A 20,112-nucleotide genomic window follows, 5' to 3' on the forward strand; every position below is an offset into this window, starting at 1 on the left:
ACTGTTCACCTGAGGGAAGCAGGATTTGAAAACAGACATTCTTGCAGCTCCAAGCTTGTTGTTGGAGCTGGATTTACTCCATCCTTATGATGTACCTTCTGGAAAAAAGGCTTCTACTCTTATCTTGGCATCTGATGTCGGGTGAATAATGACTTTAATTAAAAAGAAGACCTGGCCACTTGGTCTTTCAGATGAGATACATGCAAACACAAATATGTGGCCTGGACAGTTCAAAATTTTTGCTTTTTCTTCCCTTCCTCATAAAATCTCCTTCTCAAGAGGGCAGTCCAGACTGTGACCTTGCTCTTCTCAAGTCAATAGGAATTTTGTTGTTGACTCCAGTGAATGCAGGACCACCACAGTAGGAAACCAATGGAAATTTTTCCTATTTACTCTGAAGTGTTTTGACTCAGGCTCTAGAACTAATAACAGATAATTAGATAAATGTACTCTTTTAAATTAACCTTCTCATTTCACAACCCTCTACCACCTTATTATGTCTAAGCATTGTCATGTGAGGTGTTTTGTGGGATAATAATTTGGAATTAAATGGGCAATTCACTTTCTCTTTTGTGTATTTGGTTTCCATATTGACTTAGAGAAGCTGTTGTCCTATAGACCAGAAGCTGTTTTCATTTTTTCCATGTTTTTTATGATATGGGTATTATGTACTTGCATGAAAATTCAGTCTGTCAAATAACTTACTATAGTATCTCTGTAAGGTACATTTTATGCTGTTTTAAACATTTTGCCAACTTTCTGTGAAATACCTTATGTGTTTTTCTGCTGTAACCTGTTTTGCTTTAAAGTAGTGTAGCTTTTTCCTTAGGGGAAAAAAAAACCACAGCAAAAATCTCTGAATATATATATTTTTTTCACATATTGAGTGCACAAGTAAAACATAAATTTCCATTCTAAGGCTCGATATACATAGTTTCTTGTCCATTGAGGTTGTTTGGCAACAAAAGTCCAGCAGCCAAGTGTTTTCACAAGTATTTCAGCTCTACTTGAAATACATGTGAAACCAAAACACACAGAGGAAGGGACATTGACAAGTCAACCTTTTCGAAGGCTGTATGTGTTTATATTTAAATACTCTTCTTTTTTTTGTTTGTTTGTTTTGTTTTTTCCTTAGGAGCCTAATTTGCATTAGTAACAATTTTGAAAATTAATATTTCCCATTTAATTAACTCATCAAATTTTCCACCCCAAAATACAGTGATCTTAATCCCTCAATAAGATTCCATTTATAAGGAAGTGTCTGATATTAGTTAACAACAGATTTTGTAAAACAAACAAACACAAAACCACAAAAAAAGGAAGAAAACAAAAAACCTCCCCCCCCCCAAAAAAAAAACCCCACCCCAAACAACGCCCAAACAGGGCAAGCATGGAGTGAATAGGAAACAGGATAATCCTCCAGGTTTGCTGCTTGGAGGATTTTCTGTTCCTGAAGAGTGGTCTCCCTTTCCCCTGCCTTTCTTTAGTCTGTGTTTTTGATATCAGCCACACCTCCACCAATATCTGTACTGTCATCTCTTCTCATATCAGGAGCCTGTACTGCTTTGATGGTGACTGTTTTTATTATTCTCAGCCTTGTCTCTCTGTCTAGCTCACTTATGAAATAACTCCCCCTGTTCTGTAGTGCTGTTAATTTACAAGGTGCTTTACAAACATAGATAAGAGCCTTCCAAGGTTCTACTCTAAATAAGACAAGACAAATGCAAGATGAAGCACTTGAAGGCTGCTCAGAAAAGTGAGGGCATGGAAATGACTTATGCAAAGAGGGAGGGGAGTTTGTGAAGTGGAGTTTCTGAGAAAGGGTTTTAGGCAGGACAGAGTAAGTTTGGCAGTGGAGGAAAATGGTCAGGTGCAAGGAGCAGTGAGGTAAAATGTGAAGGCAAGAGGAAGGGGAAAATTAACCTCAGAGAAATAAGGGACAGTGACTTGTGAAGAAATGCTCTCGAGAGCAAACCGATAAGATAAAATATTTATCACAGTTTTTTTCAGAATGGTCTAGGAGGGAACTTGAGAAATCCATGTAGTTTGGATATGTTTTTTTCCTTTGTGTTTTTTTTTGACAAAACCTGACTATCTCTGTCAGTTTTCCAGCCTACCTTGTTCTTGTCTGCAAGCAACAAGCAGACAACAACATGCTTACATGTTGTTGTGTCAGAAAGTTTCCCTACTATTTAAGATAAGTCTCTCTTGCATTAAATATTATCCTGTCCATTGTCTATTTATGAAGGTAAAGAATTAAATATCAAACCTGATGGGAGACAGGAAGCCAAAGGAGGGGAGAGTGTGTTCTGTCTGCATGTCTTATCTTCATATCTAATTGACTACTCCAGCCTCCTTTTCTCCCTGTGGCTTTGTAAAGGCCAGGGAAGAGAGACTGAAAAATTGACTTAGTAGGAATAGGATAAATGTCTGGAATGAGACAGATCCTACAAGATGCTTTGCTTCTTTTTCTTCCTGGGGCTCATGCTGGCTTGGGGAGATTCAGTATCTTGTAGAACTGTATGAAATATTTCTTTTTCTGCACTGATGTTTTGTTTTGCTCTCCATCCCTCATCTCTGCCATCCGTAGGGCAGCATCAGGTCAAGCAGGGCACATGTGAGGTGGTGGCTGTGCACCGGTGCTGCAACAAGAACCGGATCGAGGAGCGGTCGCAGACGGTGAAGTGCTCCTGCTTCCCGGGGCAGGTGGCCGGGACCACACGGGCACAGCCCTCGTGCGTGGAAGGTGAGCAGCCCCCTGGCACTGCTGCTTCATTGAGATTGTTTGAGAAGTTTAGTCTCCTTGATGTTTGACTTCCCACTGCCTCTACGGCACAATCCTGCCTTTTGTTAATTTTGGAAACACCTCTGTGCAATGATGATAATGAGTCTGTGCATAAATCCCGGTGTAATTAATCCTCTTAATATATGTACTTGTCCATTTCATGTCTGTGCCAATAAAACTCTTTAAGATTTTCACACAAGAAGTCTCCTTTAAAACTAGTCTGAAATCTGCATAAGCCAAGAAATTCAAGCTTAATATATTAAGTCTTCTAGCTGTCTTAAGACATAGCTGGGCTAAAAGTTGACTCGATAATAAACGCAACTTTAAGTCTGGGCTTGCAGATAGTGCTTGGACATCTGATATTGAGAGCTGTTCTCTAGACCAGCATTTCACCATTTAATGTGCCTGGTGGGCTCTTATACTGGATATACCAGTGCTACAGTGATGCCACAAGTCTATTCAGTTCCATGTATTGTAATCCCAAGTATTTTAGAATTTGGAGGGTAGGGCAAGCACACTGCTGCACAGGATAGTGTCTGAGCTGGAACATCCGCCTGAGGAAGGAAAAATTTGGCCTAGTTGCCTTAGTCTATCCCTTGTTTCATTAATTCATAAAAGTTAGACCCTTGTGTTTTCATTCTTTTGCACAAAAAAGCGCAACCCTTTGAATTAAATAGAAAACAAAAGCTTCAAAGTCCAATTTTAATCTAACATTCAGAAATATTTAGTTTCGGACATAAAACTCTAAGTTCATGTGAATCTGTTCTTTTTTCTCAACCTTTTATGAGGTTCTCAAGACATATATAAGAAGGCAGATTTTTATTTTTTAATTTTTAGGTGCTTAGTCTTTCTTCATTCTTTGTAATTCAAGAATACAAGCAACTAACTATGCAATTTCTTTGGAATTTTTTTTTTACAGCAGAAATGCTTTTACATATAATAGAAGTCAGGCATTATTTTGAACTTATTTAAAGATGGCAAAGGTGACATAGTCATTCCATGGCAAAAATATATAAATACTGGAAAAGCTTGATTCAATCAATAGTAGCTGAAGGAATTTAGTAGCTGTTTTTTCTTCAAGAGTAGTTGAAAGTAAATTCAACAAAGTATTATGAATCTAAGATTTTGATTTTTAAAGTAGAAGCCTTTGATTCCCTCTCACCCCTTAGGGTAATGCTTTAGTGGACTTTGCTTGTTTTTGCAGGCATCTGGGACTAAAGTGAGTTCTGTAGCACAGAAACTATAACTATCTTTCCTTAGCCCCAGGATTAGATGTGTTTTCTCCCACTCTATACATAGCCTTCAGTAGGCTTCTGCACTGTGAAAGCCAGAAACAGTTTGTGTCTTGAATTTGCATATTACAGTCTGATACAGATATTTAGCTTTCTTTTTCAGCACATTTTTCCTGAATGTAGGCCTGCCTAATTTGCCTGTAGCTTGCCCTGAGTTTAAAGAGAAGGATACACCCAAAGCATAGAGTTACTTTTTGAACCAAAAGAAAAGATTTTATAGAGCAATTGGCTTGTAGCAGTCTTTTATTTTTTTTTTGAATTTCAGATGTTATCCACTAGTATATATCCACATTTACATTAGGTCAGCAGCTGTGTCTCTGCTGCTGATTGTGCATGTGTTGGTTGGCACCTGAAGTTCCTACCTTGGATCACCCAGCCTTGCTTGCCCCAGCACACCAGTGGCTTGCCATTCCTCATTCCTGCTCCACCTGGAGGATCATCCAGGCATCTGGAATCGTGGCCTTCTATACTTGTGTTTACCTGAAATAAAGGTGGTATAGAAATTGAAAAAAATGTAGAAAGTAGCAGAGATAAAATAGATGACCGAACCATGCCTGAAGTGGGAATAATCCCTCACTTCCTTGGAAACACAGTCAAAAAGAGACACAAGTTTTTGTCAAAAATCAATCATTAATGCAAACTATCCGGCACCCGAATGTCTGGTGAAAGTTCATATTCATTCATACATTTATTTTATAATGTTATGAGACTGAAAGATTAGTTGATAAAAGCCAAACTGCTATTGCAGAAGGATATTTTGTCATAGTGTTTTACACATAGGCTTAGAGTGAAAGTGTAAAACAACAGTAATTGACTGAACATTTCAGCAACATCCTGATGTCAGATTGCCTGCTTGTCACCCTAAATTGAAGGTTGCAGAAGTACAAATATGCCTTAAAATTAAAAAGAAATGCTTTACATGAAGTAGGTTACGTTTTCTTAGTTCATCTCTTTTGAGTGTGTGTTATCTTTTAAAGCATGCAAGTCAACAGTTTGTGCACATAATAGCATAATGCAGACTAGCTAGATCAACATTTTCAGCCATATTTTATTTTGAAATCCAATTTAGATTATTTAGGATTGGGAACTGATATATTTCATAATAATTTTCTGGGATTTGATAAGTCCCATGAACAATGCAAAACTGAGAATTGCATGCAGATGTTTACAGCTGTTTTGTGGCAAGTATATCTGTTGTTACCAGCAGTTTTATAAATTCATGACTACATTTGTAAAAATAACCGGCCTGGTCTTATAAATAGAAATTGGCTTAAGGGTAGAAAAGTAGTGAATTTGCACAGTTAAGGTGTCCTACTGCAGTCTTCCAAAACATACTGCAAGACTGGCAGTGTAACTGCAAGCAGATTTTCAGGTGATACTCTAATGCTTGCCAGTGGTTTCCACATTCTTACCCACACCATTTGCTGACCGACCTCATGTGCTTATATCTCTGTGCAATTCCATTTTCTCACCCAGTGAAGAGAGAAACTGGCATTTCTTCGTCCAGTCTTGCATATGCATATCTGGGTTAAACAAGAAGGCTCAGGTTCATTCCACCTTGCAGAAGGTACTTGACTGAAGCATGTAAATGAAGGAGGCAAGTCATTTTTGTAGTCAGTGGAGATGGAGAGGCACTTCCAGAGGTCAATTCAAATGTTGGAGTCAGTCTCTGGTGGTGCTTGCCTGTCTTCAGCATTTGCATATGGCATTTACCCTCCTGAGTTCTGGAGATGCTTTTTAACCACCATTTTAGCTCAAACACACTGTGTGATCCACTATTAAAACAGTAATTGGTTCTACCTTCTGAAATCAAAGAATTGAACACAGCACGGACAACCTCCTTGATAAAAACAGCAGTAATAAAAAAGACACTTTGTTTCTCTTTCCTGTTTCCTTTTCTAGCTTCCATTGTCTTACAGAAGTGGTGGTGTCACATGAACCCCTGTTTGGATGGAGAGGACTGTAAAGTACTACCAGACTATTCAGGTTGGTCTTGCAGCAGTGGAAATAAAGTCAAAACCACAAAGGCAAGTACAGAGATCACCTATATTTAAAGGTGGCAGGTCTGCTGATGGCTCTTACATATGGTATTGCATCTATGGGTGTGAGCACCAGAACTGGCCTCCTTAGTGTTTTGGAAAACAGTGATTAATGTAATTGTTCTCAGAGAGGGAAATACTGGGTCAGAACAGCCTCTTCACACCTGGAGTCAAACTGAAAAAGGCCTGGCTTCAGTCTTCATTAGGTAAAGAAACTATTCCATTGTGACCAGTGCTGGAGGGATAATCATGTTCCAGAATCAATTCTTCGATTTGCAGACTGACTACGTGGCTCCAAGGTGTTTAACTTCAGGTGACACTGGTAAAATCCTGTGCTGCTGGAAAGCCCTTTTAACTTTTGAAGTACCAGTCTGGCTTGGGAGCTGTTGAGAACCTGCACTGATGGCAGCAGGAACTGTGTGACACCAAGCACTACTGGAAATCAGGTTTTTTCCAGATAATTTCTAATTATAGACCATCCTGTAGATAGCCCATTAAAAAAAACCCAAATAAACAACAACAAAAAAAAAACCAACCAAAACCAACCAAACAAAAAAACACAAGACCCCAAACAACCCTTTGATATGGCCTCTTATTTCTTAATTAATGGCAATCAGAGAGTAAATATCAAGTCCTCTGTCTGCTTAACAATTTAAAATTAGTTCAGTGCATCAAAATTCAACAAGTCCCAGCAAACTGCATGTCTAAATATATCATAAACCAGTAGTCTTTAGAAGGCAATAACAAGCAGAGACATATGCTCAGCTTTTCCCTTTACAGCCCATTCTAGCTGGGAATGAATGTTGTTGATTAGGTTACAGTCTGAGTCAATAATCAAATACTGTCACCAAATGTTGTTTAATAATGGCTGTAATGAAAACTGCACTAATTTCTGGATGAAAGGGAACACTGGAAGGTTTGGGCAGCTGTGATGTGACACTGGTGGTCTGAAGCCCCACCACAGACATGGCACAGTGTCAGGCTCACAGAGAAAATCTGACCAAGCCAACCAGTCTGCAGAACCCTATTCCTGTTTTGAAGATCAGAGGCGCTGACACCCTTGTCCCATGGGTTTGAAACTAGATGATTTTAAGGTTCCTTCCAACCCAAACCATTCTGTGATTCTGTGATCAGTGTTATTCATTGGGCACTAGAGATACAGTCTACAGTGTGCCTGGATCCTGCTGTTCTGTGATGGATAACGCACCTGAAAATTGACCTGCATGCTCTAGAGCCAGTGTGGGTAACGGGCAGTCAGTTACTGCAATATCAAGATTACCCTCAGCCTTTAAGTTTTTTCACAGGAACTGACTTTTAACTACCATATGTAGATAAGGAGTAGTATTATAGCATCACAGTGAAGGGTCAGGCTGGCAAAGTAGAAGTTTTAGATATTGAATAAGACAACTTCATCTCTGGGCAGACCAGAAGAAAGCAGGGAACTTATGCAAAAGGACCTTATTGGAAAAGAGTGCACCGGAGTTAAATACCCTTGATGCCTTCAATAGACACAAGAAGGGTGAGGGACAGAACAAAGAACTTTGTTGGCACTGATGACTGAAGGACTGAGGTGTCCTCATTCATGCAGCTGCTTCTTCCTTCCTGTGAACAGTTGTGCTTTAGTTCATTGAAGTCAACTGACCACATGAGTCATACACCAAATGTTTGCAACTTTTGCTCTTACTCAGGGAAAAGAGACAGCCTGAGTCAGTGGGAGTTTACTAATAGAAGGGTAAATTTGGCATGGATTGTTTTATTGCCCATGACAAGTATTGCAGCCAGAGAAGTACAGACTGTGGTATTGCATTCTGATGAGTTTAGGCAGGTCTTTATAAAGCTGCAGCAGGACAAATCATCCTGCCTGCAATTAGACCTGTGTAAATTCATCAACTCCAGTGAGTCAGTGTAGGGCTAACAGAGGACAGGGTGCAGCAATATGGGGGCAAATATTGTTTCACTAAACTCTTCCTGTTTTGCTGGGATGTGGAGTGTATTTTGCACTGGTTTTTATCACCACAGATTTCTCTGAGGAGTATCTAATTGAAAGAATAAGCAAGTGACTGGCACTTGTAAGGGGGTTCACTGGGATTCATAGTTCCCAGTGGCAGGAATGTTTCCATCCAAGTCAGGTTCTTTGGGAATCTCCCAATTCACATGAGAAGAAACGGGTGATCTCACAGCACGACTGTGCCCTTATGCACAAGAGTGTTCCCATGAGGATTTCTTTCTTTCTCCAATACCTCAAGGAAGTCCTGGATGATAAGCTCCCATGTAGATATCTGCTTTCTAGACAGCAGAAGCTGTGCTAAAGTGTCTGTCCTGGCACCTATATTTCCTCTGCAGGTATTTTGCCTGTCTCGTGGGTGGTTTTCTCTGTCTACCAAGATACAGTTTTTGCAAAAATACAATGAACAATGTTCAGTCTGGATTCTGAACAGAAGCTTGTGGCACTTAAATATTGAACTGGGTAGAAAACAGAAAGAAAAGAAAATTCTCCTTGTAAAAAGGGAACAGGAAAGTATTATGTTACTTAGTTCTTTATTTTGAAAATGAACCAAAGGTTTGTCTCAAATCAACAAAATATTTATTAAGTGTATTATTAAAATTTTACACAAAGAAAACTGTGAGCTGTCAGACCAGTACTCTAAACTGTACAGCCATCTGTAAGTCTCAGCACTGGGGTGCTTAAATCAGACACAGCAGCAAACCCCTTTGGGACAATTACAGAAAATGTACATGTACATAAAGTTCTTTCTGTATAATAGTTACCTGATGTCTAAAAGGGAAGAACTGAGATCCATTCTATGTTAATTTTTTTTTCTGTTATGCACCAGAGACAATCTCATTACCATTTAAATTTGTAATCAATTTGTAAAGCTTTCTAAGACCCTGGGATCAGTGTTACTTGGGACAATGGCTTCCACAGGTTAATTATACACTGAAAGAGGAAATGCCATTTAATCAATTTTAAGCCCTCTATCTTTTCATTCCTTGACAAAAAAAAAAGTAAAAATAGCATAACTTGAAACATCTGAAGCATGGGTGGCTGCTGGTGCTACTCAGTATTTAGATGAACTGGCTGAGTGGGACAGTTAAAATGTGAAAAGCTGAGGAGTTTGTATCTTCTATCAGTTGCCTCAGGGAAGGAAATAAAAACTTCTCTCTGCTGAGTGTCTGATCTGTTTTGTGACACATCCAGACACTACAGAGCAGAGCTGACACAGCTTTCCTCCTTGCAGTGTGTCTGTTCTCATCCATTTCCAGGCTGGGAAATCCAACAGGACCCCTCCTCACTGGGTGCCCCGTGTGCGCGTTAAGGCTTAAACTCAGGTCCCTGCAGCCTCTGGCTGAGTGTGCATTTGGTTTGAAGGAGAAGAGACTGTGGGGGTCCCGTGGGAGAAGTGCTGTCTGGAAGGGATTTATTCTGCAAAAACAATTTAATTCCCTCTGCAGTACTGTCTGTTCCTTGGTTCCCTCCCATCCATAAGATGGACTGCTGAGAATGGGTGGCAGTTTGCATGAATGGTCTTTAGGGATGTAAATCATACATTTGTGCTGTAGGCATTGGTGTTGAAAATGACATGAAGCAAAATAAAATAGAGGGACATTTCCATGAGATGATGGTGGCAAATTTGTTAGTGAATGGCTGTTTCTGTATCTGCAATTCTCACTTGTGCTATTGAATAACAGTGTAATTAATATTTACTTGCAGAGACATCTCTGCACAGTGTAAAAGTGTGGCTGGGGCAAGTTCATTCATGATGTGAGTACAGTTCCTTTGCAGCAACAAAACATGTGCTGTCATCCTTGTTTGGTCAGTTCTGTGTAGGTAACTCTTTCCTCTTCTCTCACAGGTAACACGGTAGCCAAGACTAAACCTGTGGGTCACTACCAGAACTATGGCACGTGGAACTGCTCTTTGGTTGTTACACAGAGACCCTTTTTATGTCATGAAGTCATTGACTTAATTCTTTGAACTTACAAAATGAGTTAGCTAAAAGGACAATGCTTCTCCCTTCAACTGTGGCTGCAGCTCCTGAACCTGGATTTTACTCTACAGTGGTACATTATAATTTCACAAGATAAAAATCAAGGATGTTTGGTTCTACCTGAAATGCACCTTGGATTCCCAAGGATCTGAGACCTGGCTGGAATTCATGGAAACACACACCTGAACTTCTGTGGTGCATCAAGGACACTTCTTAATGACACTAGGATATGTAAAATTGTTTTAAATGAGTTTAGGTTATGAATGTAACCAAGGGGATTATAGAAAGAAAATGCTGATGTTAGAACTGGTACAGCTGATCTTAAAGGCCTTTTCAACCTAAATGATTCTATGGTTTGTCTGAGATATTTCTCGCTTACAGTGCAACATAAAAACACAAATCTGATCCTGGTGCTGTCAGTTGATGGGACTGTGTTAATAAATTGTCAGTGTATATTCAACTGTGATTTAGTAACTATCAAGGTTGTATGAAGGTGAAAAGATGGAAGTTACAGAATCAGTAGCAATTATTGTAGGGAATATTTTGGTTATAGCTGTGCAATTAGATTTATTTCCTTAGATAGTTCTAGGTAGCTTAACTTTTACATTCATAAGTGGTGGCAGGAAAGCATGAGGAAGGGATAAAATTTGAAATCAGGCATAGTTTTTCTTGTCCTCAAATAAATCCATTCTCTAGGGGAATAGCAAAGTATACATATTCCTTGCCTCTTTGAATCTAGATATGGAAAAGAATTTAGCCATTAGCTAGAAATAGTCATTCAGTTGCCTCAAAAAAAGGAAAGCAGGCTTATACAGCATAAGGAAGGCTTACTGGAAGGGGAGTAATTTGTTTGGATTTTCATAGCTCTGGTTATATCCTAATAGGTAACATACTTAAAATTCATAAGCAAAATTCTAGATAAAAGTAAATCTTCAATTTCAATTAGTTCTTGTTTAGAATGATTATAATAATTAAATGTCCAGTTCCTTGACAGACTGAATTTCCAAGTGGTTACATTTTTGAGACACATAATTGTTCCCTATTATTGTAGATGCATTTCATGCTGTTTTGCTTATTTGCCTGTTACAGTTTTTTGCCATCAGTCTTCATGAATAGAACAGTGAGTAGAGGTGAAGCTGTAGCCAGTCTGTTCCCCATGACATCTTTTTGTGCATTGCAACAGACTGAAATGCAAAGATGGCTCTTGTGCAGATGAACTGCTGGTGACCCAGCAACCGAATTCATTGTGATGCTTTATGTAAATATTAGGGTAACAATACACGTCTAGTTTTTATATAGACAGAAAAGGGGGGGGGGAAGTGTGTTGTACTAACATAGGTCATTGTGCATAAGCTTTCTAGTGTATGGGAAAGATCCCATCAGCAGTGGGAAGTTGTTCAGGGTAATAATTGTTTTCTTCTGACTGCTGGAGTGAGTAGGAGCATCCAGCCAGTTAATTCCATTGGAGTCAGTGGTGGAAAGATCTGGCCCTGTGTTTTCTGGGTTTGATTTCTTTGGTTTAGTTCACTTACAATTATGTATTTGATTACAGCTGGGATCATAGTGGTCATTGTACTCACTGAGTCATAAACAAGATTTTTTGCCCTGTGCTTGGACAGCTGAACTCTGCTTGCCCTAATGAGCTCTACATTCCTAATATTTTTCCACTGTTTTGATTTTACTCATTAAATTTTAAAATTACCTTTACTATTTCTATAGTTTCTTTGCATATATATTCACGATGTCATCAGTGAAGATAATTTTCATTTGCCATTCATACAATGTTGACTCGTAACTGCTATTTATTTCTTTCTTTATTTATTTTGGTATGTGCTGAGATTGCTGAGATGTTCTAATTGGACAAGTAAGAGTTTTAGCGAAAAGATATTTTGTTCTTTTTTCCCCCCTAGGATAAATAAAAATAAAATAAGTTGCTTTCCAATAAATTTGTGATTGAATGAAGAGCCAGGCCACAACTACTTATGTCTAATTAAATTTTACCCCAACAAGGTACGGTATATTACGTGTCTTGCAATAGTCACCTGGAAGGTGCTTTAGCTGCCACTGAGGAAAGGGAAACTGCAACATAAATTTGGTAGCATAAGAAATTAATCCCAAATTAATGATTTGCCATCCTAGACCTTTAGTCCATTACAGAGATTTTATATTCCTGAAGAAGTTTTGTTCCAGAGCATCTTGGGTTGATTTACAGCTTTCCCTGACTCATTGCACAAATGCTGTAATGTGTGCCTGTTTCTTTTTCGAGGATTGCTGATTCTTCTAATGCTCTTGTCTGGTATCTGACACCAGCATTGCCCTTCTGCTGAGTGACAGCAAAATCAAAGTCTATGCCAGCAGCTCTGTTGGTAGAAGAGATCAGCATCCCAGATTCTTGATGTGTTCTCTCTGGAAATGACTTAGTTATGTTTATCTGCTTGTTTCAGAAGAGCAGTTTTTGTAAGCATCATGTTTGCCATCTCTGGGAAACCTCAGATTGCATCCACTGTTAAGCTTCTATAGGGCTAAACCCTGTGGGTCATCATGTCCAGGCTTTTGTTTGGACAGACACTGTTCTATTCCAGTTCAGAGAGTAATCCTCTTGGTCTAAAAGTGACAACATTTTGCTATGAAATTTCAAACACAGATTATTTCAGGCACTCACTTCTCTGATGAGGTATTATCTTAATAACCAAGTTGAACTGATTCATATCCTGATTATACCTGTATCTGCTTAATTGAGTTCTTTTCATCCCTCATTAGGATGGACCCTGACTTATTTCCTTTCACCCAGCTGAATTTTCAGTAGATATAAAATAACCATGGCCTCTTCATCAATATTTCTCCCCCTCTGACTCTCTTTGCAGACCTCTTTGCAACCCTTGCAGCTCAGGTGAATCTTTTTTGAGAACATATTCTGAGAATGATGCGCTTTATTTGACATCTGCCACTACTGGTTTTCTGGAGTGTCATTAACACTTCCCTGTCTCTGCTGTAAATTCTTCACTTTCCACAGCCTGTGTCACTTTGCCTTTCATAGCTGCATATTTGACTGGTATCCTAGGCTGGCTTTTCTCAGCTCGTGCCTCCTTGCTGATAGCACATGTTCCTACTGATCCCAACTCAAAAGTGGCCTTAAAGTTTGTGGTGCTGAATGTCACTCGTGGTTACTGTCCCAGGCTGAGGACAGGACGCGCTGAGGTTTTCCATGTGCCTCCCTGAGAGGCCTTGGTTGAATATCTCCAGGACTGACTGGTGAGGATCTCTATCCTGTCTTGCTGTGCCACTGTTCCCTCTTCAGCCATTTCCATACCACCATCCTTATCTTCTCCAACTGGATAAGGAAATATCTGTGGTATCAAAATAAATGCTTTGATATATAGATTGAACTAGACATGAGGAATTTTATGTATCTAGAAATTAAATTATCTTAATAGAAATCCCTGAGAGGTTTCTCTTGTATCCTACAACTCTGTGAAACCCATGATAGATTTTATTCATTTCCCATTTACCTCTAAGTCCCTTATCTTCATGGATTTGGTTTTTTTAGAATTTGGATCTAAAGGGAGTGAATAAATGTTTTACATTCACAGTAAATTTTCTCAAGGGTTGGTTTATAACACATCTACAACAATAGAAAATGGCTTTGAAGACTCACAATTTGCTGGCAGATGGAAAAAACCCTGAGGTAAGAGAACATTTAAGAGATCTGTTATAACAATAGGCACTTCTGATTCTATTGAAATAGAGATGATCCTGCAACAAACTTTTAGCTATTTAGGATACATTAATGCCCCTAAACAGTAGTGTCATTTAAAGGACTGATTTTTGCAGCACGGTGTCCCCCAGCAATGCATTGTGGTAGTAATTCTGGGCAGACTTAGGATGGATCTGCTCACCTTGGAATTTGGAATATGTTGTTTCTGTACAATTCAGGAGGACTTTTTTTAAGTTATGGCTGCAGGAATTCTCATTGTATGAAAACAAGTATGTACTGCTTTCCCTTTCAGTTAACTTAATGTTCAGTTGAGCAACTAGAATGCCATTTGCAAGAGCAGGATTAACTAAATAACAACAAAAACTGGAGGCTTTTTCCCAAATGATGACTTTATCTTGATGAATTAGCAGCATATCTCCCACTAATTGTGTCTTTTGCTGTTAAAGTTACTTAAACAATCAGACAAAAAAGTGCCTGGGCAGAGTTAACAGCTTTGCTTTGAAGTCTAGAACTTTGTATGAGTATGTCTGTTACCAGAATTTTTTAATTTGGATGAAATTTCACAAAGCTACTGGGTTAGAATAACAGCCCGTACTAACCTTCAAGAGACCTTTTGCATTTTATAAAGTACTACAGCTTTATTATTGTTATGAGGACAAAGTCACTCAGCAGGAGAAATTAATACTGAGTTAGAACACTTTAGGGGCTATTCTACCCTGCTCTGTGTGTGTGACATTTTCATTAATACATAGAAATTATATGCACTCCAAAGAGGAGCAGGTTTGGTGGCGTATTTTATTGGTAACATATTGTTATTACAGTTATTTATACTAAATGACAGTCAATGACATTTGGCCAGAAAAATCACTACAGGCTACACTGAATATGGAAGCTCAAGCCTGTGAAGAGCCATTGTTGCATTTCCTGCCCAAGACGGGTTCTGGAAATGAATATCCAGTTCTGGTCCTTTGACAAGTAATGACTTGAAAAAAGTGCAGACATGAGGGAGACTCAAGTGGGAAATCAGTGCTGGCTTTGCTCTTCTCACCCATTCCATACCATGAAGAAAAGGATTGTACCTTCAGTCTTTGCACACCCTTCTGGGTCTCAAGTTCAGAGACTTAAAAATATTTCTAGCCAATATTTACCACTTTGGAAGGCATTTAAAGGTATGATCAGATCACAGGTGATTAAGCAGTGGTCTTAATGAGATGCTGGTCTTTAACTGAAATGCAGGTACCATCATTCCTTGTGTTCTGTGTAAAGTGCAGCAAAATGAGGTAGCTCAAACTACTATGAAGGTTGCATCCTTTAAAGCTCTTTTAACTCTCGTGTATAGCTGTCTGTCTCAGCCATAACCTGGATCGTAGCTGCCAAGTAGTGGTTATTTAGGGAAAATGGATAATCCACCACTAGCAGAGACTTCTTCATCTTGGGGTATAAAAGGTTTTTATCTTTGAAAGTGAAATTTTGCAGAACTGCCTCCACTTACATCCTCAGTATTTAGGCACTGAAGACTTCCCAGAAGAGAAGTGGGAAGACAAATACTGTGTTCACTCACTGAAGTTGTGTTTCACTTGATGGCAATCTGCAGGCACAAGGTTGGTAGGGGAATTTACAAAAAATATATATAAATTGTAGTAATCCAGTGTCCTTTCTTCTCTTTAATGTTTGCACTGGCTGAAGGTTTGGGGAGCCACCCAAGCTCATGCACTAAACGATTTTCCAGGTTACAAAAACATGACAATTTTTTTCTTTACCACGTTTTTCAACGAACGTGCCCATTGTTTGAAATTCACTAGGAAAGTGATTTGAAAGCAAAATTGTCAGCTGTTTGCTTACACTTTAAATTAAGTAGCTCACAAAGTAATCTACTACAGTGGTAAAATCAATGTAAAATGCATTACTCTTAACTCCCAACAAAATAAAATCGGTGCTTTGTAAAACAGCTCTGGTATTCACAGGACTAAACTGTGCTGTCACTCGGATTCCTGTGAAACTCCTGGAGCTGATGAGTTCACACGAGTCCAGATGAATACACAATGATGTTCTCTCTGTCTTTTGAAGCTGTGCCCGCAGTCAGCAGGAGGCATTAGCAAATCCAGGAGGAATATTGCAGGAAGAGGAGAGGAATTGTACTGCTGCTTTCAACAACTTTTACAGAGTCTTTGGAAAGTAATGGAAAAACTATTAATTCCACAGTACCCTATGGCTTTCAGAGCCTGTGGATTAGGCCCTACTCCTGTGGAGAGCACGGCTGTCTATCAGTGGTCAGCAGTGAGCTGAGGGCTTGTCGGCTCTGGATGATGCAAAATTTTTGATGGGGACCATGCAAGCTATAATGTGACTGTGCTGAGTGTCTGAATATGTTTCAGTTCCTGTAACGAAGAGGCCATGGGGGTTCACCCTTATCAGCCCAGACTGATTGGGGTGTGCATAAAAGAATTGAGCTTTCCTTCCACCTGGTGCTGTGTCTCCAGACATTCTCTCTTTTCATGTGCCATGAATTCTTTCCAATCTTCTGACAGTAGGAAAACGCAAACAACTGCGAAGGGGATATGAATTCCTGCAGCAAGGGCTAAAAAGAACATTTTTTTTGTCACTTAAGTAAAGCAGACAAGGTAGCATATCCCACAGGACTCTAATGAGCCACCTGATAACACCAAGTGCACACCTGACCTCTTGACACATGAAGCGAAGATGACAGATGTACTGTCAAAATACAAATCTATCAACTTCATCATGTAAATCTACCCACAGATGCTTTGCAGTAGAGATCTGAGGGCAAACAAACATTTTAACTTACAGAGTAACCTTGTAAACAGGAACTTTTTACAAAAGAATCCGGTTAATAATTTATGAATTGTAACAGTGTCAAGAGAAAAGGATACTGAGCATTGATTTTTGGTATTGAATGACAACAAAGCCAATCCCCCAGTTCCACAACAATGATGCACTCACTGTTCTACTGTTGGGGTGTATTGATATTAATAATGCATTTGCATAAAATCCCATCTCTCATTTTTTATATTATTCATTTGGTGCTTTCTCTTTCCCAAATGTGTCTTGTTGCTTCCTTAAATACACAGACTTCTATTCTGCAAGTGGGAGGCATCTCAGAGTCACTTCAGGATGCTGATTTTTATTCCTTAATTAGGTCTGTAAAGAATTTAGTTCTTACAGCAGGATTTAATGTGTTTTTTTTCTTGTTTATAAGTAATTTATTGTGACCTCTCCAAATGATAACATTTGCCCTGTGTGAAGACAGTTAATTTTCCAAGATGTAGCAAGCACAGTTTCTAATTAGATTATGTCAAAAAAGGAAATTTCTTTTATAAATAACAGGGATATCTGCATCCTTTTAGCAAAAGATTTATTTTCTCCCTCGTGATTGAAAGTCAAATCTAGCAACAAACAGATCTGGAGTGTAAAAGTAGGCAAGAAGAAATTTTTTGATTTGGATTTTTATCTTTCAGGACTCTGCTTACAGACCTGCATTTGTGGTACAACAGGTTTATCTAAGATTAATGTATCAATATTTAAATTTCTAATTTAGTGAGGTTTTTTCTAAAATCTGTAACTTTTTTTGCAGAGAAACCCTCAAAGTGTGGTTTGGGTATAGCTCTGATTGTTGTCTTTTCCCCCTTGTGCCCTTGCTATCCCTCCATTTACTCACCCACCAGGGTAAATTCCTCACCACAACAGGTTGTCTTCTGTGAAGGTCCTAAAGACATCCCTAAAGTTCTTTACCCTGGGCTCCTTTCCTGACAAACAGTGAGGAGGAATGAAGATCTGTGGGTCAGCAAGTGACTGTCTGAAGTCTTTTTTTGTGTACCTGTTGTGGTCCCCAGTGCTCCAAGGTGAGTTCAGCTCATGGCTTGTGTCTCTCCACTCCTCTTTTCCCAAGGTTTTGGCTTCCTAGTTTTGCCTGTCTGCTCCATCCATGGACAACACGGGCAAGGACAGGGCAGAGAAGAGCCTAAGTGCTGGGAAAAGGAGAAGCTGCAAAAATTGATGGGCTTGAACTTGGTGATAATAGGAACCTTTGGGTGTTGGTCTTCCCTCTTGGTCCCATCAAAACCAGCTGTCCAGCACCTCAAAGCGAGGCTCTGGTATCAGGCAATGATGGGACAAATTTAGCCCCCTTCTGTATTCCTCCCTTTGGGAAAAGACCTGATGGTCTTGGATTGGGAAGGTTGGCTGGGCTGCATGGGAGGGTTGTGCTGTGTTGTGTTGAAATGAATTAATGAATGAAATCTTGGTTTATCCATTCAAGCATCCCATTGGAGTTCTTCATTCATGGCATGTAGAAAGTGGGGGATTTTCAACACGATCTAAAGCCCCCAGAAGCACCTTTGAAGATATTTTAGTTAACAGTTCTGATGAGGTTATTTCAGTCTGCCAAATCCAATCAGACCTTGCTCCTCCTTTAGAGAGAGCTGCATTGGTAGACCTGTGGTTTAATGTACTGATGGCAATTTTAGAGATGCTACAGTCTGCTGAACTGCTGCAGATACACTGATGGGTGAGACCCTATAGGCCTATTCTGAGCCATTAATGTTCACCATGTCAAGAATATTTCAACAGAGATATGTTCCTGGGTCATTGATCTGCTGATCCATAGGTATGTAGAATTATGTTCTGTCAGACAAGCTGAAAGAAGCAGAAATGTTTTCTGTACTCTTCAACAATATTTTTTTTCCTTCCGAGAGTCTCAATTCAGGATTGCTTTGGAGATTCTAGAGGGACTTTAAATAAAGGAATGACATTATTGAGCCTGCCAGATGTGTTCTCCCTTCTTGATACGTAGTTGTGTACATATAGCTGCTATTCATACATATATATATGTGAATAAGTAGCTTCTGAAATTATAAACTGTTTCCTTTCTTAATGCTTTCTACCACTGTACAGTATGTTCTGGGGTGCTATTCCTTATATCCACAAATCTAGGACAAATCAATATTTGATGAATAACAAAATCAGTCCTTTACTCTTTTTTCCTCTGTCAAGTTTATAAATGTCCTGTTCTGCATCTGTGGGACTCAATCTTAGTTGATTTCTGGAAGTGGCCCAGCAGGAGGCTGGGACAGAGGGACCCCTGTTTGAGAAGACTGCTGGATTTGGTTTTGCTGTTGATCAGAGTCCTGCTGTGGAGACCGTGTTTGAGATCCAGTTGCAGGCCATGACACAGAAATGATTCCAAGCTGGTTGAATAAATGCAGATAGGCTTTTAAATGCAGTGAATGTCCTACTGTGCATTTTATCAATAGAAATTCTGCATGAATGATGGAGCCCAAAGGTTTTCCATCAATGTTTGAATGCAATTGTAACTCTCTCTGCTTTATTGTTTATGACAGTGATTGCTAAGCAGCTGAGGCTGTTCCCATTCTGTTCCCAAGGCACAGGTCCAAGGGAAAAGCCAGACTGTAGTGTTTGCCTGGTGTGGATTCCTGTAGCCTGCCTGCCTGCAGCTCAGTCTGCTGTGTAGTAAGCAGGTAACGGGAGGTGGAAGAGGCTTTGCCAACTAACCTGTCAAATATTGACTGTATGCAGCTACTGTGAGGCTTCACAGGCAGTGGGAAAAATTGGCTGTGTGGTAAAAGCTACATCTATACTCATTCAACCCAAGACGTAGATCTAAATTTTCCTCCCTTCTGTTCTCCTTTTCCTTCCCCTCCTTTTATCCAAACTGTGTGTAAGCACACATTCAAAAGGCAATGGAGATACATTCATTAAAGCCTACTGCACTGCTGTTTCATGGACAGAATTAGATGAGAGGCGTTTTTCCTTTCAAAACAGCATATTTTATTTTTCAGGAACAATTACAGTATTATGCAGTGGGGAAATTCTTCACAACAGCATTTGGTTCTTACAGACAGGTGCTGCAGAATGGTTTCCCATGAAGGACTAAAGGTTTGCCAACTGCTCTGCAGCTGCAACCAGCTGCCATCCTGGCACAGCAAAGCCATCCTGAGATGTCTGGGAGCCTTGTGGCTCACTGCTCCTGCTCTCAGTTATCTGTGATGGTAGAGACCACATCAAGCCACTGTGCAAACCCATGGAAACTCATCCTTGCATGCAGCTGGGAAGGCTATTACATTCCAATGCTGCAGCAGAACTTGCATTGTCCCTTTTGCTGTTAGCCCTGTTTGAAGCCCCTGCTGGGATGGATTTGGATCAGTGGTAAATGAATGCATGACTGGCATATAAAGGGGAGCAGGTCAGTGTCAGGAGGGAAATGGGTGGAGATTTTCCAATGGCAGAGTAATCATCTGTTGGCTTTCATCAGTCT

At 39.6% G+C, this 20,112-nt stretch overlaps 1 protein-coding gene across 4 annotated transcripts in view; it reads left to right on the forward strand.

Moving 5' to 3' along the window:
- Positions 1 to 12,123, forward strand: part of TAFA4 (TAFA chemokine like family member 4) — an 82,169-nt gene extending 70,046 nt beyond the window's left edge. For 2 of the 4 annotated variants that reach the window (XM_071549678.1, XM_071549680.1), the window contains 2 exons: positions 2,591 to 2,746; positions 5,980 to 6,131. In XM_071549678.1, coding sequence (XP_071405779.1) covers positions 2,591 to 2,746; positions 5,980 to 6,131 — 308 coding nt within the window. Of the gene's footprint in view, positions 1 to 2,590; positions 2,747 to 5,979; positions 6,132 to 9,970 lie in introns of those variants that run through there. The other 2 variants (XM_071549681.1, XM_071549682.1) reach the window with 2 other exon arrangements.
- The last annotated feature ends 7,989 nt before the right edge of the window (positions 12,124 to 20,112 follow it).

Source organism: Pithys albifrons, chromosome 3 (assembly GCF_047495875.1).
Source record: "Pithys albifrons albifrons isolate INPA30051 chromosome 3, PitAlb_v1, whole genome shotgun sequence".
Taxonomy (NCBI): Eukaryota; Metazoa; Chordata; class Aves; order Passeriformes; family Thamnophilidae; genus Pithys; species Pithys albifrons.